The 24,853-nt window shown below is 40.3% G+C and overlaps 2 protein-coding genes across 2 annotated transcripts in view; one reads left to right on the top strand and one right to left on the bottom strand.

Moving 5' to 3' along the window:
- The window catches only part of LOC125242811 (NACHT, LRR and PYD domains-containing protein 12-like), a 127,772-nt gene that overhangs the window by 9,415 nt on the left and 93,504 nt on the right, over positions 1–24,853 (bottom strand). The window contains exon 10 of the mRNA XM_048151791.1: positions 3,894–4,074. Within this exon, the coding sequence (XP_048007748.1) occupies positions 3,894–4,074 (181 nt within the window). The remainder of the gene's footprint in view (positions 1–3,893; positions 4,075–24,853) is intronic.
- Positions 13,389–21,129, top strand: LOC125243313 (gastrula zinc finger protein XlCGF8.2DB-like). Its single transcript, XM_048152840.1, has 3 exons — positions 13,389–13,766; positions 16,144–17,061; positions 19,854–21,129. Exons 1-3 carry the CDS (start codon positions 13,649–13,651, stop codon positions 19,955–19,957), a joined length of 1,140 nt encoding a protein of 379 aa, XP_048008797.1. The 5' UTR covers positions 13,389–13,648; the 3' UTR covers positions 19,958–21,129.

Genomic DNA, 24,853 nt, shown 5'->3' on the forward strand with positions numbered 1-24,853 from the left:
CCCAAAAAAAACCCATTATCATTATTACTGTTACACACCCAGGAAATAACACAGGAATAAAAAAACAAGGTCGAACATTTAAGCGATTAAATCAGACCTTGTCTTACCTTCCCGCGGCTCGAAGACCAGAGATTCCTTCCTCGTTCTTTCAAAGGAGAAGAATGATATCCCCGGTTCCAAAAGCCTCACGAACCTTTTCACTATCAAGCCAGAAGGCGGGCCTACAGAAAAAGCTTCATCATGGGCCGGCCACCGGCCTGACTGTTCAAAGGTGTTATCCTGAACGTGCACAGATTTTAGATAGGGGATAATGGGCATATGGCCTAACAACTCCCTCGGGAGGAGGCCAGAACTAGGAACTATACAACCTAATAAGGGATAGTATAATTAAGGTTATGTAAATAACACATCTAACCTAGCTCTAGCCTAGCCGCTAAGCTACGGGCCTTCTTACAGGGCCACAAGCCTAGTGAAGCCCGGGCTTCACCTCCAAATCTCATGGATAAGAGAAAGAAAGTGAAGCTCACAAGCAAACAATGTCAGGCGGCCGATTAAGACCGACCTAAACATTTACATATTAACTGAAGTGACAAGTTTTGCTATCAACTTCAGTCTGCCCATCCCCTAATTTTCTTGACTACATGCTCAGAAACCTATACAGGAAAATAAGGTCTTATTTTAAATGAATAAAATATAGACCCTCCTGCGGCTCAAAAACCAAAAACTCCTAATGCTCCTTTTTTTTACATGAAAGGATGGAATCTAAGGTTCTTTTAAGCCTAAAAGATCCTCTTACTATCAAACAGAAACAGCAGGCTGATAGAAATAATGACTATGGGCCAGCCATCAGTCTGACCATAAGAAGCATCTGAGCATGATATATGTCCATACATATATACACATATACACATCTATATACAAACATGTATATAAGCATACATATATACACACACAGGAGGTGGAAGAAGAAGAGAGGGTAGATATAAATCACCCTATAGCTGGGGGATCGATTACAAACGCAACAGTGTTTACAATCGATCACCCGTCTCACTCTCTCTTCCTCCCCCTCCCGTCTGTCTGGGTTCAGATACAAAACTGAATGGCTAGGGGTTTTTCCATGCCTTCCCGATCTCAAACACGGAGATCAAACGAAGGAATGGAAAGTATGGAAGCTGCTGTATTAATAGACAGAAAGGAACCGCTCGTCGAGCCGTCCGCACGCGGCCCCTTTCCTAACGCACTCTCCCGGCAGCTGCAGCCCGCCGAGAAGCGCGTCCCAAACACACAGCAGCTCGCATACACCCGCCAGAGGAGCGCTCGCCGCCGGACGCGATGACGTCAAACACGAACGTCATCGTCATCCACTCATTCTCGCCCGCCACGGGGAAGTTAGAGAGAATAAAACTTTCTCAAACTTCCCAACGAGCTCATCTGCGAGCCCTATGATTGCAGCCACCGTTAAGCCTCAGCACAAACGGGCCAGAACCAACAGGCAATGATGCAGACAGCTCTTCCCTCGGGAAGAGTGACAAACGAGAACAGCGTAAACAACAGACAAACATACAGCAGTGCCCTCAAGCACTGTGTATGCGTGCTCCTCTCCAGACAGAAAACGCCCAGAAAAATATGTATATCAAGTGTCAAATTTTTCCCTGGGACACAGATAAACACATTTCATGAACGTTTGTAAGGCATATATTAAAAACCCTACCGGAGTTGGTTATAGATGCAATCAGACAGAACAGGACCGAAAGACGAAAAAGATAGTGACTGTCTCTCCAGGTGCTCCCTTTATACATCCGGGTCGCGCCGTATGACGTCATAGGCTGTCGCCGGCCAATAGCAATTGGAGTTGTTGGATAGTGCTTTCGACACCTGGGTCACGTGACGGTTTCCCCAATGCGTTCTGTCAACGCAGAGTGGAGTTCCCTTCGAAAGGGAACTTCAGTTTGTGTTGTTCAAAACTTGTCAGTAGGATTTGGATAACTTTGATCCCAAAAAACAGGATTATACTGATCCCAACAGAAGGGTGGATTTCAGGAACAAAAATGTGATAAAACTTTAAAACTGGTCAAAAAATACAACTTTTATATCATATAATATACATACACACATTTTTATTTTGCTCTTGATTAGTGTAGCGTCTGGACCAATCAGCCACACAATTATTCATTGTATTTAATGAATTACCCATAAGCTCACTCTCACTATCAAAGTTCTCTGAACTCATCCCCCTAAAACTGCAACCAGCATCCCAAGTGTAGCTAGCACACAGGCCAACCTAGGTGTCCTGTTACAGTTATATGGTACTTTTATGATCCAGAAGAATGCTGTAGAGACTAGTGACTCATTCTTCCTGAGAAGGACAAATAAACTCTCTTAATCCTATGTATTCTCTATATAACCACTTGGGAAATGTATAAACATGTATCCAATTTTCCCATCTCATGACTTTCCTTTTATAGGCTTTATTCTATGTATTAATTCTCTCTTTTGAACTATTTTGGTATTAATGTTCCATAGTTGCAAATGTATAGTTAACTGAGATCACATTGGCAGCATGTTTGGTATCTACGGACTCCAACTTTAATTTCCTATTTGGTAATTTATGTTACATGTTACTAACTCTGTGACATGTTAGTATTATAGGAATCTAGAAGGTTATTCTCTCATTCATCCAATCCAGTGTCTTATGCTAATATCTTGCTACAGAACAAAGACTCGTAAAACTTCCCTCTGAAAGGGGAACTCCTTATTGGCTCAGACACCTCAAGAGGGTGTGACATCTTCACCCCTTATATTCACTGATCACAAGGAACTCCCTCTCTTCCTGCTCTTCCTCCTCTTCTTCTCTTTTACTGACCAATGCTGAGATGATGCTGTAAGAAGCTAGAAGCTTCTAAGGAACCCCAAGCTTGTGCCAGGCCTCGGCCTAGACCTTCCATTCACCAAAGATCCTCTGAATCCAACTGGTTCTCTTTCATCAAGACAATATCAGCAAAGATTCAACAGGAGCCTCCACAAATTGCATCAGGACAGTTTTAATTCAACTTGGAAAAACATGCAAGTATCAAACTTAGTCTCATTATCGGATACATTGAGTATCCTTACCCCTTTTAAAGAAGGGCCTGTTAAAACTAACTGATGGTTTGCTCAAGGCTGTTGATCTGCTGAAATGTCCAACAATGCTGTAACCTCTTGCTTCCTGTACTCTGCTTTAGCTCTCTCTCTCTCTTGGTAAACTGTATGCATGTATGTGTGTGAATGTTAGAGTAGTTTAAGTGTTTAGTCTAGTTAATAAAGTCTTGTTCATGTCACACGTAAAGTTGCCCGTGTTTTGCGCTCATATACGGGAGTCCCTATTCATGTCGGTCCTGACTACAGGCTTTTAGTAGAATAAGATTGTTATTTCCCATAACCTGGAAATGAACATTTCTTAGAATTAATAAACAATTAACACTGTGTGTTCATTGAACAACAGGTTAATTGATTTTAATATTAATTTTACTACATTAAGTTAATTTTATTAACTGATTAAAATATTAATAATTAATTATAACTAGTTATGGTTAATTATTCATATTTATTTTGAGCTAATTTGCTGCATTAGTTTAAGTGTTAAAAGTAATAAATTAGAAGTAGACATTAGCCTACAGCCTTTCGGTAACCTACTGTAAAGTTAAAAAGAGATTTTGGTGCCATAAAACAATCCTCAAACAGCTGTAAATATCCAACAAAAAATATTATATTTAATTCAAAACTCATATTCTTTCTATCAGCATGTCCCTTTAGGGGCTCCGTCGAGTACTGGTAATCCAGATTTGGTTATCTGGAAAAGTGTGTATCTATCCAATTTTTCTTTGAAAATCCAGCACAAAAGTAAGATGGATTACCTGATCCTGGATGGTAAAACATGGGATTTCCAAATCCAGATCATTCTGATCCAGATTAAACTTTTTGAACAACTGGCCCCTGGTATAGTGTTTCCAGATGAGCTTTTCCCAGAACCATTTCTGTCCATTAGAAGATTCCGGATCACTGGATTATCTGGATGAAAGTTGGTCTCTGAAATGTCTGAAATAAAAACATGGAATATGGGATTTAAGTTAATGTCATTCTTCTCACTGGAGGTCAAGAGTAAAAAAAGAAAATGTCTCTGTTTCACAAACAAACATAAAATATTGTTTTAAGTGTGTAAATGAGTCTTAAAGCAGAAGCATGTGAACTTTATATCCACTGGAATAAAAAAAACTGCAATCGTTTAAAAAAACTCTATATTAAGTTACAAGTGATCAATCCAATCAGCTGATCTAAACAATGATCATTCAATATTGGAATTAAATGTTTTAATGTTTGATCTGAGAGCCTGTTCACATTCAGGCTGGATTGAGTCTGAATCAAATCTGAATCAGTGTTTTATTAGTGAATTAGACATATTTATCAGATGAAACTCGCCTGCAGTTTCATTCCTCACTGAAAAACACATTCACACTTACAGAAGATTCACCTCAACAGTCCAATATAACAAACAATAATACATTTAATGTGGAATATTACAAATAATCAGATAGCAAATAGTATGTGAAGCAGTACTTGTATTTGGCGTGCTGTCTGAGGAGAGGGCTCCGAGCTCGGTATTTGGCCCGAACCCAGAGTACTCCCCAAAAATTGCAAACCAATGCAGGACAGCAGCCAGAAACATTACTGATGACCCTCAAAAATTACTCTGCATAGGCTGATTGTGCTTTTTGGAGGGTTAGTTTGAAGGGCTGGGAAAGTTCTCGTCATATTTGATGAAAACAATGCTGCAGCAGTGACGGCAAGGCGAGTTTAGACAGGGCTGAACTCCTGCGGCAGTCGAGGTAACATCACTGCTGCGGCAGTGGAGAGAATAGCCAGAGGAACTGAGCTCCTGCAGGAGTCGAGGTAACATCACTGCTGCGGCAGTGGAGGAATTGGCCAGAATAACTGAGCTCCTGCAGGAGCCGAGGGAACATCACTGCTGCGGCAGTGGAGGAATTGGCCAGAGGAACTGAGCTCCTGCAGGAGTCGAGGTAACATCACTGCTGCAGCAGTGGAGGAATTGGCCAGAATAACTGAGCTCCTGCAGGAGCCGAGGGAACATCACTGCTGCGGCAATGATAGAAAAATTCCACTGTATTGGAATAATGGTATTAGTTGAGTTGGATATGGTGGCTTGCAGGTATGTGTGAGAGAACAAGCTGGAGCTGAAACTAGCTGACAAGTGTTTGTTGGGATTCTTTAATATGGAATATGGTTTGAATCTGATGCTGGGAGAGGCCTTTTTGGGTGGCTGTAGTTGCTGCACACTCCCACTGTGCCCAGCCCACCATCCCCGGTTCCATCTGGTGATCACTCTGTCTGAGCCACGGAGCCTCAATTGCCAGCCCCCACAGTATATTCTGGTGAGCCACAATTATGCCGCTCCTTTCGGACTAAATGTTCCTTGTTTTTTGTTCTCTAGCCGTCATTATTTCCCTCAGAGGAGTCGAAAGTGGCATTTGTGATAACATTATCGGGACGAGCAGCGCTGTGGGGAACGGCAGTTTGGGAGTGACGTCATCCGTGTTGTGCATCATTTCAGTATTTTAATGCAGAGATCAAGAAAGTGTTTGATCGCTAGGTCTCTGGGAGAGAGGCGGCACAAGCATTGGTGGACCTCCGTCAAGGAGAGAGAACTGTTACGGACTATTCCATTGAATTCCGAACTCTGGCGGCAGAGTGCAATTGGAACGCGGAGGCACAGTGGGATATCTTTCTGCATGGGCTGGTCGACCGTATCCAGATGAATGAGATCTACACGCTGGATTTGCCTACTACATTAGACGAATTGATTGATCTGGCAATCTGGGTGGATACGCGGCTGCAGCGTCGAGATCAGCGTGCTTATAACAGTCGGATGTCTGCTGTGGAAAGGGAGTGTTCCAGCGCGGCTGTTGATACGGTCGGCCCCTCGTTTGCTGCGACTCTCCTCCCGGTAAGACTGCAGTGGGGTGGTGGGAGTCATAGGTGTGAAGCCCTCGTGGACTCCGGAGCGGAGGGCAACTTTATGGACATTAACTTGACTTAAAAGCTCAACATTCCTGTGGATTCACTTACTCATTACTCATCTTACTCATCTGATATCCATCAATGCTCTGGGTGGACAGCCGCTGTCACCCATTACTCATTCCACGGGGCTGGTGAGTCTCACCACACCCGGCAACCACACGGAGAGAATTAAATTCTATTTTACTGACACTGCCTTGGTTCAAGTGGTGCTGGGGCATCCGTGGCCTCCCAATGGATGTGGTTTCTGACAGGGGGCCCTAATTTGTATCCAAATTTTGGAGAGAGTTTTGTCGTTTACTGGGTGTGAGTATCAGTCTGTCTTCTGGTTTTCATCCTCAGAGCAGCAGCCAAACTGTGCGGGCCAACCAGGACCTTGAAAGAGTGTTGCATCTCATGGGTAAAGTATGCACATAACTCGTTACCAGTGTCATCCACGGGCCTTTCTCCGTTTGAGTGTAGCTTAGGTTACCAGCCACCTGTGTTTCCTAGTCTGGAGTCCGAAGTTGCGGTCCCCTGTGCTCACGCCTTCATCCAGAGGTGCTGTCTTACTTGGAGAAGAGCCCGAGAGACTCTCCTCCAAGTGGGAGCGCGCACTAAGGCTCAGGTCGATCGCCACCGGTCAAAGCCTCCTGTCTATGTTGTGGGTCAAAAAGTGTGGCTTTCTTCCAAAAATATTCCTCTCCACTCCATGTGTAATAAATTAGCTCCCAAATTCATCGGCCCATTTACTGTCATTAAAATTCTTAGTCCAGTGGCAGTCCATCTCAAACTTCCTCCGGCGTACAGGAGAAATCACCCTACCTTTCATGTTTCTAAAATAAAACCTGTTTTTTTTATTCCACCATTAATCCGCCTGCTCCGGTGGAGGAGCTCCAGAGCTTGTTTTGTTCGAGTGGGGATTCTCATCCAACCGTGTTTCTCTGGACTGCCGTCTGCCTGTGTGGATCTCAGCCTGCTGCAGTCTTGTTGCCACCTAAAGCCTGTCATCTTGCATGTGTCTGACCATCTTGCCCTGTTTTTGTGGATTAATAAACTGTTAACACTCGCTACTGGATCCAGTGTTTTTTCCTGACACATGTGGATTGTTTTGCTGTGATCTACTAGTACAAATGGAAAATTTGTTCACATGAGATCTCATTACAGTGGAGAATTCAAATGTCACAAAAGCGCTGTTCATCACCTCTGTGACTGAGAGCTTTGAAGGTATGAAGGGTGTAGGGATCAAAAAAACTATTTTTTGGAATGCACTTCTGTGTCATCTTAACATGACAATCAAGGAGGAGTAGATTGTGCAAGCTGCACCTTTTTTTAACGTTAGTTTATATACAGTTGTGGCCAGAATTATTAGACCCCTTCATAAATATGATCAAAGATGACTCTAAAAATAAATCTGCATTGTTTATCCTTTTGATCTTTAATTTATAAAATTAGCAAAAATCTAACCTTTCATTGAAGGAAAAGAATTGAAAGTGGGGGGGAAATAACATTATGAAATAAATGTTTTTCTCCAAAACACGTTGCCCACAATTATTAGCACCCTTTTATTCAATTCTTTTTGCAACCTCCTTTTGCCAAGATAACAGCTCTGAGTCTTCTTCTATAATGCCTGATGAGTTTGGAGAACACCTGAGAAGAGATCAGAGACAATTCCTCCATACAGAATCTCTCCAGATCCTTCAGATTCCCAGCTCCATGTTGGTGCTTCTTCTCTTCAGTTCACTCCACTCATTTCTTTAGGGTTCAGGTCAGGGAACTGGGAAGACCATGGCAGAAGCTTCATTTTGTGCTCAGTGACCCATTTTTGTGCTGGTTTTGATGTTTGTTTTGGATCATTGTCCCGACGGATGATCCAACCACAGCCCATTATAAGATTTCTAGCAGAAGTGGTCAGGTTTTGATTTTTTATCTGTTGGTATTTGATAGAATCCATGATACGATATATCTGAACAAGTTGTCCAGGACCTCCAGCACAAAAATAGGCCCACAACATTAAAGATCCAGCAGTATATTTGACCGTGGGCATGGGGCACTTTTTATCCATGTGTGCACCAAACCCATCTGGTGGGTTTGCTGCCAAGAAGCTCTTGTTTTAGTTTCATCTGACCATAGAAGCTTGTCCCGTTTGAAGTTCCAGTCTTGTCTGACAACTGAATAAGCTGGAGATTGTTTCTGGATGAGAGCAGAGGATTTTTCTTGAAACCCTCCCGAACAACTTGTGGGGATGTAGGTGCTTTTGATAAAAAATTTTTAGGCTTTCTGAGATTCAAGACTCAACTAATCTCTGCAATTCTCCAGCTGTGATCCTTGGAGAGTCTTTGGCCACTCAAACTTTCCTCCTCACCACACATTAGGATGATTTAGACACATGTCCTCTTTCAGTCAGATTTGTAACATCTTTAGTTGATTGGAACTTCTCAATTATTGCCCTGATAGTGGAAATGGGCATTTTCAATGCTTCAGCTATTTTCTTACAGCCACTTTCTATTTTGTGAAGCTCGACAATCATTTGTTACACATCAGAACTATATTCTTTGTTTTTTCTCATTGTGATGAATGATTAAGGGAATTTGGCCTTTGTGTTTCCTCATGTTTATACTCCTGTGGAACAGGAAGTCATGGCTGGCCAATTTCATGTTCATAATCACCCCGGTGAGCTAAAAAAATTTAAATATGAATGGGAATATACTTCAGAGATATTTTACTCATAAAAAATTCTAGGGGTGTTAATAATTGTGGGCAATGTGTTTTGGAGAAAAACATTTATTTCTTAATGTTATTTTCCCCCACTTTCAATTCTTTTCCTTCAATGAAAGGTTAGATTTTTGCTAATTTTATGAATTAAAGATCAAAAGGATAAACAATGCAGATTTATTTTTAGAGTCATCTTTGATCATATTTATGAAGGGGTCTAATAATTCTGGCCACAACTGTATTTATTTATTTTTGGTTTATCGCACCATATTGTATATTGTATCTATGAATTTGAAACATTTAAATGGACTGATTAAGGGAGCTATAAAGTATTTTTGTGGAAGTGCAATGTCGTTTTGACCATGTTAATGTACCAAATCTTACTTGTATAAATATTACAGTAGTATAGAAAAATGCTATGCATACATTTATAGGTAAAATCTAACTCTGAGTCCCCTGTACCCATTCTGTGACGTCAAACAACTTCCCTGTGCAAAGGATCATGGGGGCCCAAAGTGTCCATCATTTGTACCCTTTGGCCAGTTTTGAGCACTTCGGTTTGGAACGACCCTTCATTATGGAGGCCATGGTTATTTTCACCGAAGTGCCCTTCGGAGGGCGATATATCCCGTTTGGAACGCACCGCCTGTGTGCCATGCAAAGGTGACAATGGTAAACCGGTGACCTCAGGTGGGGAGTAGCAGGAAACAGCAGGTGCAGGATACATGACAATATATACTTTCACTCATGCTGATTGGGTAGATATGTCGATTACTAATTGCTAACAGCTGGCTAAAGTGACGTGATGATTAGCCAGATTTTTTGAACGTTGCTCCTCCAGAATTTTGTTAATAAAACATTAAGTGAAATACTATAGCTCCATGATTAACCATTTAACTATAATCTTCAACTTGCATGTATACTTGCAATTTACTTGCAAGTATACTTGCATCTAAAATACTTGCATCTAAAACATGAATAACGATTTCCCTCAACAGAAGACGACATCAGTATAATCAAAGTGATCGTATAATCTGACGACAGATGTAAATATACACATGCATGAACAGATAGTTCATGCACGCTAGTTAAACATGCTTAATTAGTTGCTTAAATTAGTTACAATAATGTCAACACTCAACAATTAAATGCCAGATTACAAGCTAAACTTTCTCATAACTGTATATCAACAGTAAATAACTCACTTTACAAGATGAACGCACCAGAGACTAGTGAGGGAAGGAAATTGTGCTAGACAAAATGCGGCTAGTTTAACAGTTTTACCACAAATATCGTCTTACAGATGATCCTTGGAAGCCAAAATCGAAATCAAAAATAAAATTAGCTTAATATCACAGGCCTAAAGTGTATGCAGATGTTTGAATGTTTAGTTCTCTCCTGGCTCTCAGCTGGGCGCTGGTGTTGCAATGGAACTGTCTATTGTCGCTTCTTGTCAGTGTATATTCTTTGGTATAAAGCCCTGTTCAGACCACAAGCGACACACAGTGACAAAGCGACAGTGACCGTTGGCGACAGAATGTCATTCTTGATTCAGCCTTTTGAATGAATCGTTTGAATAAATAATTCAATGGCTCACTCATTAAGACAGTCACATGCCACCATCTACTGGCGGTTTAATTTCATGTTTTAAAGTATAAATTTCCCACCAACATTTCTGTTGTAGGCGTGTCCAGCGATGGGAGACACGCAACGAAAGTAAGGAAATCTCTATTTTTATGCAAATGACGAGTGCATTTTGTGAGCGACACAACCAATAGTAGTGAAGGCTCTCTGGAGCTCACGTCACCATCTCGAGTGCAGGCAAGACAGACAGGAATAGTTCCGGAACGATTTCACTGTACATGCATGGATATAATAAAACAATGCGTGGAAAAGAAACTGTCGGCAGTCTTGTGAATTTGATTAATACATTTTGTGTTGTTAATTATATGATGTTGTGAGCAGTTTAGCACTGTTACAGTTCATATTACAGTTTCCCTGCATTGTGTTGATTATTAGGGACAAGACAATTGTATAAGGTTTAATGCACTGAGCTCTGTGGTCACAACACTCTACTTTTAATTACTTTAAACCTAATTCCTAGTCAAATTAGAATGATTTCTTATTTTTACCAATGACATTAGAGCGACAGCACTAGGAACGCCCACAAGTGACTTCACAGTGCAGAGACTAGTGACATGCAGCGAAAAAGTCGCTGGCGGTGTGAACAGAGCTTAAGCTTGAGTGCAGAGCCAATATTCTTCTTGTGTTTGTGAGTTATGCTTTTTAAACAGGGATTGGGGATCTGAATTTTAATCTTTTTATAACTCTGAGAAGAATCTGCTGAAACAGTGAATGTTAAGTCTGTTTACTGTACATTTAGATAAATAGGCATGCAGCATGGTTTGTGCGGAAATGGGAGGCTGATATGTAAATTAGTAATGATCAAAACAAAATTTATAACTTGATAATTTATGTTTCATTGACCAACCGAGTGCAGATCTGATGACACACTGAAGTGATAGTGAAAGCTGATTGACCTTAAAGTGTTAGTTCACCCAAACATGAAAATTCTGTCATCATTACTCACCCTCATGTTGTTTCACACCCGTAAGACCTTCGTCAATCTTTGGAACACAAATTAAGACATTTTAGTTGAAATCCAATGGCTCTGTGAGGCATTCATAAGCAGCAATGACATTTCCTGAAGCAGTGTTTTGAAATCGGCCGTCACTAAATAAGTTGTTATTTTGATTTTTTTGGCACTTCAAAAATATTCTCGTCGCTTTATAATATTAATATTGAACCACTGTACTCACATGAACTGATTTAAATATGTTTTTAGTACCTTTATGGATATTGAGAGAGGAAGTGTCATTGCTCCCTATGAAGTTCGCTTTGGCAAGCTGTTTTGAACTTCCAAAAAGAACACGTTTTGGCCTGATTTTGTTCAAAATGACGTCACATCAGTTCGTTCTTCGATTTCGTTTGAAGTATACCGGGAACTTTATGTACCTATCACTGCATTTGCCACTGTACGCATCTGAAATAAACATGTTTACTCCAGAGGGAGAAACTGCCACTAAATATTTCACAGTGTTGTTGGCATAGTAGTGACTGTATGATGCACTTCTAGGGTCCAGGTTTTTGGCTTTCTGCAAGACAATCAATTACACAGGTTGTGTTTGAAAAGTGTCCTTTAAATGCTTGTGGCAACATCGCTTTGATTGTTTCACGACCACATATCATGCAACCACATAACAAGATCCTTGGTGTGTTCAGACATTATGTCTGTCCAGATTCCACCAGTCTTGCTGACCTGACCTGATGTTTTAAATTGTCGTGCTAAATCAGCCATGACAAAGTTTTGCCTTAGCTGGTCCACAATCGACATGAATGGTGAAGTAGGGGCAAATACTTGCAGGCAGGATACAAGGGTTTTAAACTGAATGAGTGGAATCCCTGTATACAAGAGATAGTCTGCATCACTCTTCAAAATACTATCTGCAACGGCCTAATGCTGGCAGTGGAGGAGCACTCATTCTGCAGGTGATGGTAGGCCCTCTTGAATAGGTGTGGTCCTCTATCTCTGGGTCTGACCACTGTGTTTGGGCATCACAGAGCACGGCTCCTCATCCCAATCCATCTAGTCAAGCTCATCTGACAGTACAAATACAGTTCACAATTATTAGGGCGTTAGAGACATTATCACTTTACTTTTTTTGGGTGGTCTTTCATAGCCCAACCACAAAGTAGGATGCGGGTTTTCCTCTGTTAGTTTTTTGTTGACGAAATGAAATGAGCACATGTACAGTGTTTTGGGTGGTCTCTTCAAGTTTAGGTTTTTCAGCCACAATCTTCTGTATTCCTCGTCTGTTGGTAAGCGAAGGAACCTGTACCGTTTGTCATAAGAACAATCCCTCAAGGTTAAATCAGAAGATTTTTTGTAAAAATGTTTCTGTAACACCTGCCAAAAAATAGCTATATAGCTCCACTGTGGTTTTTAACAAATTTTCAAAAAAAAAAAAAAAACCTTTTCAAAACATCCCTTTTTCTGTTTTTTTCACAAGTCACACCCTGTATATATACATACTTGTAAACACTGACTTTTAATGTGTTTCAGTTCGGACACATGAATGAACTCATAACCTTTTAAACATTGTTTGTACCACATTTGTCACTGTTTTAATTTTAATATATAAAAATTATCTGGTAAAATAGTTGGATTTCTATGCACTTCTGTGATTGTAGACAATGCATGACTTTTATTTTGAAGTGGCGACGTGACGTCATAAGACTGCGCCGCGCTCCTACATCTGCTGTGATTCTGCTGAATAAAGGTTTGTTTTAAGAATTTAAGCTGTTTTAATCGCCAGAAACAGTTTTGTAGTTTTAATAGTTTTACAAGCGATGTGAAATGAGTTTATTTACTATTTAATGTAACATTGTGATTATTTATCTAACTGTAATGAAGGATATTTGTGTGAGTAATATCCACTGATGAGAAACAGTAAACCTGCGTCTCATTTCTCTCTCTATATATCATAAATCAGTTTATCATGAACACGAGTTCAGTCTCTGGAGAGTAATGATGGAGAAACTGAACTTTTCAACTCCGAGTCAATTGAATCAAACACTTTGAGAAATGATTCAGTGAATCGCGACTCGTGCTGCTCACAGTGAACATGAACAAGAACAACAAACACTAACAAACTAACTAATCACGTTTTCATCAAAGAGTAATCGTTTAAATATAATCTATAATCCTTTAAATACCAAATGTAGATCATAAATGTCTAAATATTAAGTTTATTAATTTGCAGCGTTAGTTTTGAGTCATTGAACAGGTCATTGAAGACTTAGAACTTTAATTCTCTTCTTAAAGATGGCGTTTATTAAAGAGGAAAGTGAAGATATGAAGATAATTATTAAAGATGAGTCTGAAGACATGAAGATTGAAGAAACATTCAATGTGAAACATGAAGAAACTGATGAACAAACAGGTTGGTTTTATTCTCACAGCTGAACTCAGTTATTTGATCATTATTAAAAATAATGATCAAATATCATTTGAATCATCTCTCTCTTGACGCACTGACCTCATGTTGTATTTCTGCACAGGCACATTTCAGTACATTCACGCTGTTTTACACACATTCAGGACAATGTTTGGATTTGTCCTGTGCATGTTTCTGTGTTTCAGTATATATGCAGGTCAAGGCAGTTGGTTTAGGGTTTTTTTTATCTCCATGTGGTTCTGTTCAGTATTGTAACTGGACTGGTCTAAAATGTAAACAAGCTCTTTTCTGTTGCTACACTATACTCTGTGAATTCTCAAACGAGTTTTGCTGTGTTTTTTTGTGGGGGTGCTTTAGTGTACATAAATGTATGAATTATTTGAACTCATAGCATTTGGTGATTTGTTGTCCTTTTGGACTTGGATAAAGTTGGTTTTATATTCGCACATTCGGACATCCATATTCAATAGCCTTGTTAATCACACTACATTGGACATTCACAAGTAAATATGCCATTAAAACAATACTTGCCTATTTTTATCGACTGTGAAAAATGTTGTAAGTTGACAATCGTTGGTTGTCAATATCATGTCACTGCTTAAAATTCGCAAACATTAATTTATTGCACATTTATTGGAAAGTCTGAATTTATCAGAAGTCAGAATGTGCGAATATAAAACCAACTTTACCCAACTGTCCTTTTGGAGTCTGCAAGTGTCCTCTTTTTGAAAAGACACCTAAATTTACCTTAAAAAGATGAAAAATACAGTTTTGTGAGAATCACACTTCAATCTGATTTTCACAATAAGTGTGAGATTAATCGTGATTAATTGCGATTAAAATTTAATGTATTGACAGCTATAATTTTGATGTTAAATCCACTATTGTATTATATATATATAATTGTTCTAAACACAGTATTTAGTTTAATTACATCAGAAGTAACTGTAATTAAATTACAGAAAAAATAGGAGTAATGGATAATTTGACATGGTTTAGTGTAACTTTTACCAGGTTTGGTTAGTGGTGTCTAAAATGCATCTTTACGCACAACTGCCAGCCAGCATGAAGAGTTTCTTGAGAATCCAGAGACACCAGCAGCTTCAAATACCTGTTTGCTGCTCAACACTGGCTTTTTTATAGCTGCCCTTTTAATACAATTAATTTTTTAATTTTCGGCCTTTATCTGACCGAGTTCTGCTGTGCTCTAAATCACTCACAAATCTTATGATAATTCGATAATCTCCATTCAGTTTTCACACAATATTAGTTGTTTTCATGCCTTTTGCACAACATTGCACCATTTCATGCTTTTCATCTTCAGAAAGATCTTTCTTCCTCCCCATATTGCATGAAAACTGTGACTTGCTTAATAATGTGGATCAACCTCTAAGTAGGGTTTCCATAGACCTGGCAAATTATTTTGTCTGAGATTGATACAGTTATCTAAAAAGACATGGATAAATAAACAAACAAACATTTTCTTAGAAAAACTAAAATCTGAATATTTATTATACTGAAATCTTACTGATATGTCACTTGCATAATAATTTGGAATGCAGTGTATGTACATTTGCCGACGCCACCATTTATTTATTTATTTTTTCAAATAAATGACGGCTGTTAACAGCGACACAAAGAATTGTGGGCTATTTGCAGCAATGAAGAATACACCTCATGCATCCTCCGAATTCCTGCGAAAGAAGGACGCATTCCAAGGTCACGTTCGGAGAGTCCTACTAACTTTTCTGAAACGATACAACCTCAATGAAGTATGCAACCTTCGAATGCGACCTCCGGAGGATGCACAGCTTCTCTGTCAGCCACTTCCTTTTTCCTGGTGGCTTTATCTGGTCTCCCCATGTCATTTACTGCAATGAGACACAGGTGTTTATCATTTGCACTTGACCTACTTACGCACCGCTCGTCTCCTGCCTCTCTCTCCCGCTGCTGAACCACGCCCCCCTTGCCACACACTCGCTCTTCTCCGATTGCTCCACACCAATCTTTTGACCTGAGGGAGGGGTTCTAACAGACCAATCACAGCACTTGTGGTCTGTGTAGAATTGATGCGTTACATTATAGCACAGAGATGTTGCACATCAGGCTACGCGTGGTACTCGCAGCCTACAGTGTACACGTGACACAGAAATAAATCGGCCTTAAGTCTTCAGGAATGATTGAAAATTACAGGCAGGTGTATTTGATTAGGGATGAAAGACAGTGGTCCTCCAGTACCAAACCTGCCCATCCCTGATCCATAGGATTGGATAAGGTAGGATAGGATAGGGTATAGAACATACACGTTGTTGGTTTTGATGCTTTAAATGTCTAAATTGTTTTATGTCTATTTTTGTCCTAGTCCTAATGTCACTGAAAGAAGTGAGTCATGAACCTAATGAAAGGGAAGAAGAGAAAGAATATTACGATGAACATCATGATTTCATGAATGGGGAAAGATCAACACAGGTTTCCCCACAAAAAGGAGTTCAAAAGACAAGAACTAAGAGTTTCACACACAAAAAACACCTTAAAGTCCACATGAGAATTCACAATGGAGGGAAACCATTCACCTGCCAGCAATGTGGAAAGAGTTTCAGTCATAAAGGAAGCCTTATAGGCCACATGAGAATTCACACTGGAGAAAAGCCTTTCACCTGCCGACAATGTGGAAAGAGTTTCAGTCAAAAGGGAAGCCTTAAAATCCACATGAGAGTCCATACTAGAGAAAAGCCTTTCACCTGCAAACAATGTGGGAAGAGTTTCAGTCATAAAGGAAGCCTTATAGGCCACATGAGAATTCACACTGGAGAAAAGCCATATATCTGCCGACAATGTGGACAGAGTTTCAGTCAAAAGGGAAGCCTTACAGCCCACATGAAAATTCACACTGGAGAAAAGCTTTACACCTGTCAAGAGTGTGGAAAGAATTTCAGTAATAAAGGAAAACTTGAAATTCACATGAGAATTCACACTGGAGAAAAGCCTTTCACCTGCCAAGAGTGTGGAAAGAGTTTCAGTGAGAAAGGAAACCTTACAGTCCACATGAGAATTCACACTGGAGAAAAGCCTTACACCTGCCAACAGTGTGGAAAGAGTTTCAGTCGAAAAGGACACCTTATAGACCACATGAGCACTCACACTGGAGAAAAGCCTTACACCTGCACTCTGTGCGGGAATGGCTTCACACGGGAAGGAAGCCTTAGGGAACACAGGAGAATTCACATTAAAGAGAAGCCATTTACATGTGATCAGTGTGGAAAGAGTTTCATATATAAAGGTAACCTTAAGGTCCACATGAGGATTCACTTGAAAGAGAACTGAACTTTTTGAAGTCGTTGCTGTGGAAAGAGCAGATGTGTAAAGAGTACCTGAAAACAATTCTTGAATAAAAGTACAGATACCTTATAATGAAAATTACTCCATTACAAGTGACCATTTCTAAGACAACTTGAGTAAAAGTCTTGGAGTATCTGATATTAACTGTACTTAAGTATTTTACTCATGCTGAATTTAGGCTCAAAGATGCACTAGTCCAGAAATGCCAGTGAAAATAAGAAAAAAAATATTTGATTAATGGAAATCATGTTTATTTTCTAAAATCTAAATAAAATTGAACAGCTCAATATTGCAATAAATCAAGGTTGACACAACAGCCTCTTAAATGTTAAAAGTGTAAAACTCTTGCAGTTCTCAAAGCTTACGCTACGTCCCATGTCTTCTCTTTTCAGCTTATGGAAAAAGTGTAATTGACACCATGCCAGTTTACACCTTCTTCGTAACTTGAATAAGGAAGGCGGTCTGGTGGAAGCTCAATATTTGACTTCATAACTTGTTTAAATAGTTGCATATAAATGCATATAAAAATGCAGAATCAAATTAATCGAATCGCATCGAATTTTAATGTGAATCGTCTCGAATAGAATTGTTCTGAATTTGATAAAAATCATTCGAGAACAAATCGAACACCTGTGATTCCTGAATCGAATCAATTCGCTGTCTACCCCAAGATTCACAGCCCTAATATTCACCCTATATTCAAATATTAAAAATGTCAAAGATTTTGTAAGAATATTGTGTAGTTGTGCTTGGAGTCAGTTGTTTTATTTGTGTTTAATTGTGTGATATCATTTTAGGCCAGGCTGTCATACAAAGAAATTGAGCACATGCAAAAACGAGAGAGGTCCAATGAAATAACTGATTACGATGCAATTCAATTTATGCTTGCCACCCCTCGCATCATTAGTAGATGAGGGAGACAGATAACTGTTTACACCTCTGGGGCCTGATGTATAAACATTGTGTACGCACAAGAAAGGCATTAAAATGTGGTTATGCATTTTCCACACATATATCAGGATTTATAAAAAATAAATTGGGCGTAAGCAAAGTAATAAAGTTAAACAATGATTTTAAGTTCTGTTTTACCTCTGATATACACATCTAGATTAAATATGCCACTCTCAACTTTATTTCTAGAGCATTTTTAGAAACCACAGTGGGTACCAAAGTGCTGTACATGAAAATGGCAAAAAATAAACAAATACATACAGTTTACAACACATTATTAAAAGCTAAGGAAAATAAATAAATTTTTAACACCCACTGAAATGACCCTAGAGAAACTGCCGGACAAGACTGATCATTGGAGCGAAGAGATCTCAACGGTTTATGTAAACTAATAAAATCAGAAATATACTCTGGTGCCAAGCCATGGAGAGATTTGTAAACGTACAACAACACTTTATTCTGGATTCTGGATCAAATTGATAATCAATGTAATGAAATCCATACAGGAGTAATATGGTGGGGTTTTTTTGGTACCAGTTAAAAGAGTTCTGAACCAGCTGCAGACGAGAGAGACGACTCACACCAGATACAAAGAGTTACAATAATCCAAACGAGAAGACACAAAGGCACGAAGAACCTTCTCCAAATCTTTGAAAGAGAGGATGGACATCAACTTGGCTATTGAACTAAGATTTGATGATCAAATTTAAGCTCAGTCAAAAATAAAGATTTTTCACAAAAGAAAGTTTTTCCCCAGGAAGCAATAACAGGTTGTTATTAGAATCCATATCACATCCTCAGACAACAAACTCTGACTTGTCTTCATTCAGTTGGAGAAAGTTGTTTGCCAACCAACACTTCACATCAGCCAAACAGTTAAAGAAAGACTCGAGAAGATAGCTCCCCATGTTTTATAGAGAAGTAAATTTGGGAATCATCAGCATACAGATGGTAATTTATACTGTGCTTGTCAAAAATCTTAACATGATCGACTATATTGAAAGCAGGACTGAGATCTAACAATAGAACAACAGGACTACCTGAATCTACATTTAATAAAATATCATTTGAAACCCTCAATAGAGCTCTGTGCTATGACCAGCTCTGAAGCCTGATTGAAATCTATCGAGATATTATTTCTAACATTCAATTGTACAAATACAATTTTCTCTAATTATCTTTGAAATAAAAGATCATTTTGAAATAGGACAAAAGTTATTCATGTCATAGGCATCAAGATTCACAACTATTGACAATTGATAACACGCTTGGACTATTTGAGTCCACCACCTCCTAACTAAAGCAGATGAGATAACATCACATGAGGAACAAGTAGGCTTCATTTGTGCAACTATGTCTTGAAGTTGTGACAGAGACACAGGAACAAAACTCAATTTTTTCAAAGGAGCAACAAAAGTAGCAGGATCGTTACTAACAGATGAAATCTGAGAGCAAATTCCAACAATCTTACCAGTAAAAATTTTTACGTTTCACATGTGTCCACAGAAAAAGAAATTGAAGGAGGGACAACTGGTTAAAGTACTGTAATAGTAAAAAAGAGTATTTTTGAATTATGATAATTCTTTGAAGTAATGTCAAAAAACCTGTTTGATCTAGCTAATTTAACTACTTTTTGAAACTTCATCGAACAATCTCTCAAAGATTTATACGAGACTTGTAACTTATCTTTGAGCCATTAACGGTCAGCCCTCCTGCACTCTTGCCTAAGAGTATTGCTATTGCTGTTCAACCAGGGCTGAGTCTTGACTTTCTTCTTCCTAGATTTCAAAGGAGCCACAGAATTCAAAACATCAGAACATGAAGAGTTAAACTGGATACTCAACTCCTCAGGTCCCATACCAGAACAAGGACTGAAAAACATCTAGCACCCGAGATTTAACAGCAACAGTACCATCATTAGCCTGACCATTAAGAAAAAGTAGGGTTAAACAAAACAGTCTTGTGCTCAGAAAATACAGTGTGCAAATTGCTGACACAACACACCATGATAGACCAAATGACTAATAGATGACTAAACTCTGGTCTGGAAGGACAACACACATGAACATTGAAAGCTCCCAAAATTAATATTATCTGAACATGGAAATCACTTATAAAATCTCCTCTTTGAACCGCCACCTTAACATGGTGGAGGGGTTTGAGTGCCCGAATGATCCTAGGAGCTATGTTGTCAGGGGCTATATGCCCCTGGTAGGGTCTCCCAAGGCAGACAGGTCCTAGGTGACGGGTCAGACAAAGAGCGGTTCAGAAGCCCCTTATGATAAGTTTAAAAAAAACAAGGTCCGTTACATCGCCGGTATGGTATCATACGGTATACGGTATGGCGCAACCGGGGCCCCACCCTGGAGCCAGGCCCAGGGTTTGGGCTCGCAATCCCCGAACCCGGTAGCGGACACCGGAAGTAAGGGATGCCGTCAAGCTGAAGAAGGAGTCCTATCGAGCCTGGCTGCCTTGTGGCACTCCTGAGGCAGCTGACGGGTACCGACAGGCCAAGCGGACTGCAGCCCGGATAGTTATGGAGGCAAAAACTCGGGTCTGGGAGGAGTTTGGCGAGGCCATGGAGAAGGACTATTGGTCAGCCTTGTGGAGATTTTGGCAAACCATCCAGCGCCTCAGGAGGGGGAAGCAGTGCCCTACCAACACTGTTTACAGTGGAGGGGAGAAGTTGTTGACCTCAACTAGGGATACCCCGGACGGTGGAAGGAATACTACCCCGGACGGTGGAAGGAATACTACCCCGGACGGTGGAAGGAATACTTCGAGGATCTCCTCAACCCCACCGACACGTCTTCCTCTGAGGAAGCAGAGGCCGGGGACTCAGAGATGGACTCGTCCATCACCCAAGCTGACGTCACCGAGGTAGTTCAGAAGCTCCCCAGTGGCAAGGCACCAGGGGTGGATGAGATCCGCCCTGACTACCTTAACACTCTGAGGTCTGAGGGTATCGCCGGCGATACCACCGTGGTTTTTTCTTATCAGTGTGAAAGAGACTCAAAATACTCCGTCAATGTTGCACATACAATTAAGAGTTATACACCATTTTAATCTGTGGAATATCTTCTTTCATTTGTGTACACTCAGAGTAAAAACAAAATGTTGTGCTTTTTGTACAATAAAGAAAACTAACATGATGCGTGATCTCTCGTCTCCCTCTGAACGAAGTCCAATCTGATAGTTCTTAGAAAATGAACTGTAACTTAGTGAATACTAATGACAAAAAAATTACACTTATGTCTAAAAAAACGTTAAGATGTCAGGTTTTAAAACATATAAGTCAAATCGAAAACAAACCTTCTGTGTTTATGTAATTTGTATGAAAAGAGAGCCATGTCAGAAGTCTGTGATTCAGCTCATTATCCGCTAATGCGGCCACGCCCACGGAGCCAGCGCTATTCAAGCGTAAATTCAGTCAATACATGCATTCGTCATCTCAATCGTGTATTTATTGTCTTCAAAAGTGTTTTGAATAGCCATATTTAGCGATCTCTTGCCTCTGTTAGTTCCTTGATTGTCACATGATATGCCTCTTCTTTTACTGAGGCATTTGTGGACAAAAGGGGCAGAGCGCCCTCTGGCTCAAGTATGAATTAAAAACAAGGCATCCAGCGCTCATAATGATGACAATAAATATAGAATAATAAATATTACTCCTCTGTATAGAAAATTGATATAAACATATGAGAATCCATCAATATTTCTCCAAATGTGCATGCTTTTAAGCATATTAAGAAATTATGGTCAATATAAGATTTCAGAGTCAAAATGTGAAGCTTGAGTCTTAGATCTTTTTAATGATGTATAGTTTGTCAACTGCACATCAACATTTAGGCTCTATAATATAACAAATATAGTAGCCTATATGAAATGCCCTAGAGGTAGGAATGTTCAGACGCTTTGCATCACAGAAATACATTATATTTTAAAGTATATTAAAATAGAAAACCATTATTTGGTTAGAGACTTGAGACTTCTTTTAAAAACATTATAATGGCAATGTGTTCAATCTTTAGACTGGTAGTGTAATTTAACATAGGCCTATACAAAATTTTCTTCATATCATGTGCAATAATACGTGCATGCATGAGATCACAAAAATCGTGTTTTTTTTTTGTCCTGAGTGGACTTTAATCCTGTTATCAGCATGATCACAGAGGGTTTTTTCACAGCCTACCTGACTGAAAGGCCTCATTAATATGCAAGTCATTTCAGGTCATTATTATTCAATTCTTTTGTCTTCTCAGGTGAGAATCACCCATTATACACGAGGATTCACGCCTCCATGCATACTGTGTTTCTTGACCAAAAGTGTCTTAGAAAATTTAAATCTCTATTGTTTTATATGAAGGAGTAGGAAGGATAATTTTTACTTCATTCTGAAGCAAAAACTCTAGTCTACAACCTCCAATACCCAGAGTCCTTGTGAACACAGTTTTAATATATATATTTTTTGGCCTTATTTCAGTGACTTAAGTTTTTTGTTTTTTCAATAACCATGCATAAACGTTATTCCTTCAAAAACACAAACATGTACATACATGTTCCTCACATATTATTGTAGCCTAGTTTGTGTTGAATACAGTGTAATGACACTTTTGTCATTAATATGTTTATGAACAACTGAAAAAAGCACAAATGTCAGGGCATGTCAAAACTTCTCCAGGGCCCCAAAAATCCTCAGACCCCTGAGGGTTAAGTCTCTGGATGTTGTGGGTCTGTCTTGGTTGACACACCTTTGCAACATCGAGTGGCGGTTGGGGACAGTGCCCCTGGATTGGCAGACCGGGGTGGTGATCCCTCTTTTCAAGAAGGGGGACTGGAGAGCGTGTTCCAACTACAGGGGGATCACACTCCTCAGCCTTCCTGGGAAAGTCTATGCCAGGGTACTGGAAAGGAGAATTCGGCCGATAGTCGAGTCTCAGATCCAGGGGGAACAATGCGGTTTTCGTTTTGGGCGTGGAACACTGGACCAGCTCTATACCCTCTTTAGGGTGCTGGAGGGTTCATGGGAGTTTGCCCAACCAGTCCACATGTGCTTAGTAGATTTGGAGAAGGCATTCAACTGTGTCCCTCGCGGTGCCCTGTGGGGGGTGCTCTGGGAGTATGGGGTTCGGGGCCCTCTGCTAAGGGCTGTCCGGTCTCTGTACGACCAGAGCAGGAGCTTGGTTCGCATTGCTGGCAGTAAGTCAGATCTGTTCCCGGGGCATGTTGGACTCCAGAAGGGCTGCCCTTTGTCACCGGTCCTGTTCATTATCTTTATGGACAGGATTTCTAGGCGCAGCCAGGGGCCGGAGGGAGTCCGGTTTGGGGACCATAGGATCTCGTCGCTGTTTTTTGCAGATGATGTTGTCCTGTTGGCTCCATCAAACCAGGACCTTCAGCGTACACTGGGACGGTTTGCAGCTGAGTGTGAATCGGCTGGAATGAGAATCAGCACCTCCAAGTCCGAGGTCATGGTTCTCAGCCGGAAAAAGGTGGTTTGTCCTCTTCGGGTTGGTGGAGTAGTCCTACCCCAAGTGGAGGAGTTTAAGTATCTTGGGGTGTTGTCCACGAATGAGGGAAGGATGGAGCGGGAAATTGACATGCGGATCGGTGCAGCTTCTGCAGTATTGCATTCGTTGTACCGGTCTATCGTGGTGAAGAAGGAGCTGAGCTGTGAGGCGAAGCTCTCAATTTATCAGTCAATCTACGTTCCTGCTCTCACCTATGGTCATGAGCTTTGGGTCATGACCGAAAGAACGAGATCCCGGACACAGGCTGTCGAAATGAGTTTCCTCCACAGGGTGGCTGGGTGCTCCCTTAGAGATAGGGTGAGGAGCTCAGTCACTTGGGAGGAGCTCAGAGTAGAGCCGCTGCTCCTCCACATCGAGAGGAGCCAGCTGAGGTGGCTCGGGCATCTGTTCCGGATGCCTCCTGGACAACTCCCTGGGGAGTTGTTCCGGGCATGTCCCACCGGGAGGAGGCCCGGGGGAAGACCCAGGACACGCTGGAGGGACTATGTGTCTTGGCTGGCCTGGGAATGCCTCGGGATTCCCCCGGAAGAGCTGGAGGAAGTGTTAGACTGCTTAGACTGCTGCCCCCCGTGACCCGGCCCCAGATAAGCGGAAGAAAATGGATGGATGGATGGATGGATGGACTATTCACTTTGTGCTTCAGATCTGTTCACAGTACCTTGCTTTTGTGACAAAATTGAGCAATTAAAAAGAAGTCACTGGAATTGCTTTAAGTGTGACTGGATTTTGCACAGGTGAAATGCATTTGAAGACCATCTACAGAAATGTAGTAGGAGATAATTGTCATTACTTTTCATAATACTCTTAACTGGTTATTGATTGCTGTCACTGATAGGGCATTTAGAGTTGGTCTACAGTATGTGTATATAACCTGGACAATAACTAATAATTAAGCCTGGTGCATAAAGTGAATTTTACACTAATCAAACTCACATGAAAAGGAGTTTCATGCAACATCAGATCCTTTGTACTGTGATGATGTACAGCAAGGTGTCTTTTTCACAGCAAAAATAGTAGAGACCAAAGTTCTGCAACACACGTGCGTCATGTACGCTGCCTGGCCATCCAATGTTTATGTTTGTGAACCTGAAAGTAAGAAGTCAAGTCACCTTTATTTATATAGCACTTTACACAAAGCAGATTGTTTCAGATCAGCTTTACAGTGATATACAAGAAAATAATAATCAAAAATAATGATCAATGTTGCATTAATTCTGCTGTAAAACACCTCTAAAAACACATTTGTCATTC

The sequence above is a fragment of the Megalobrama amblycephala genome, linkage group LG1 (genome assembly GCF_018812025.1).
Source record: "Megalobrama amblycephala isolate DHTTF-2021 linkage group LG1, ASM1881202v1, whole genome shotgun sequence".
Classification (NCBI taxonomy): domain Eukaryota; kingdom Metazoa; phylum Chordata; class Actinopteri; order Cypriniformes; family Xenocyprididae; genus Megalobrama; species Megalobrama amblycephala.

Coding starts and splice junctions, on each gene's coding strand:
- LOC125243313 (XM_048152840.1), top strand. CDS start 13,649: ATGGCGTTTATTAAAGAGGAAAGTGAAGATATGAAGATAATTATTAAA. Junction 13,767..16,143: donor AGAAACTGATGAACAAACAG/GTTGGTTTTATT, acceptor TTTTTGTCCTAG/TCCTAATGTCACTGAAAGAA. Junction 17,062..19,853: donor AAAGAGTTTCATATATAAAG/GTAACCTTAAGG, acceptor TCTTCTTCCTAG/ATTTCAAAGGAGCCACAGAA.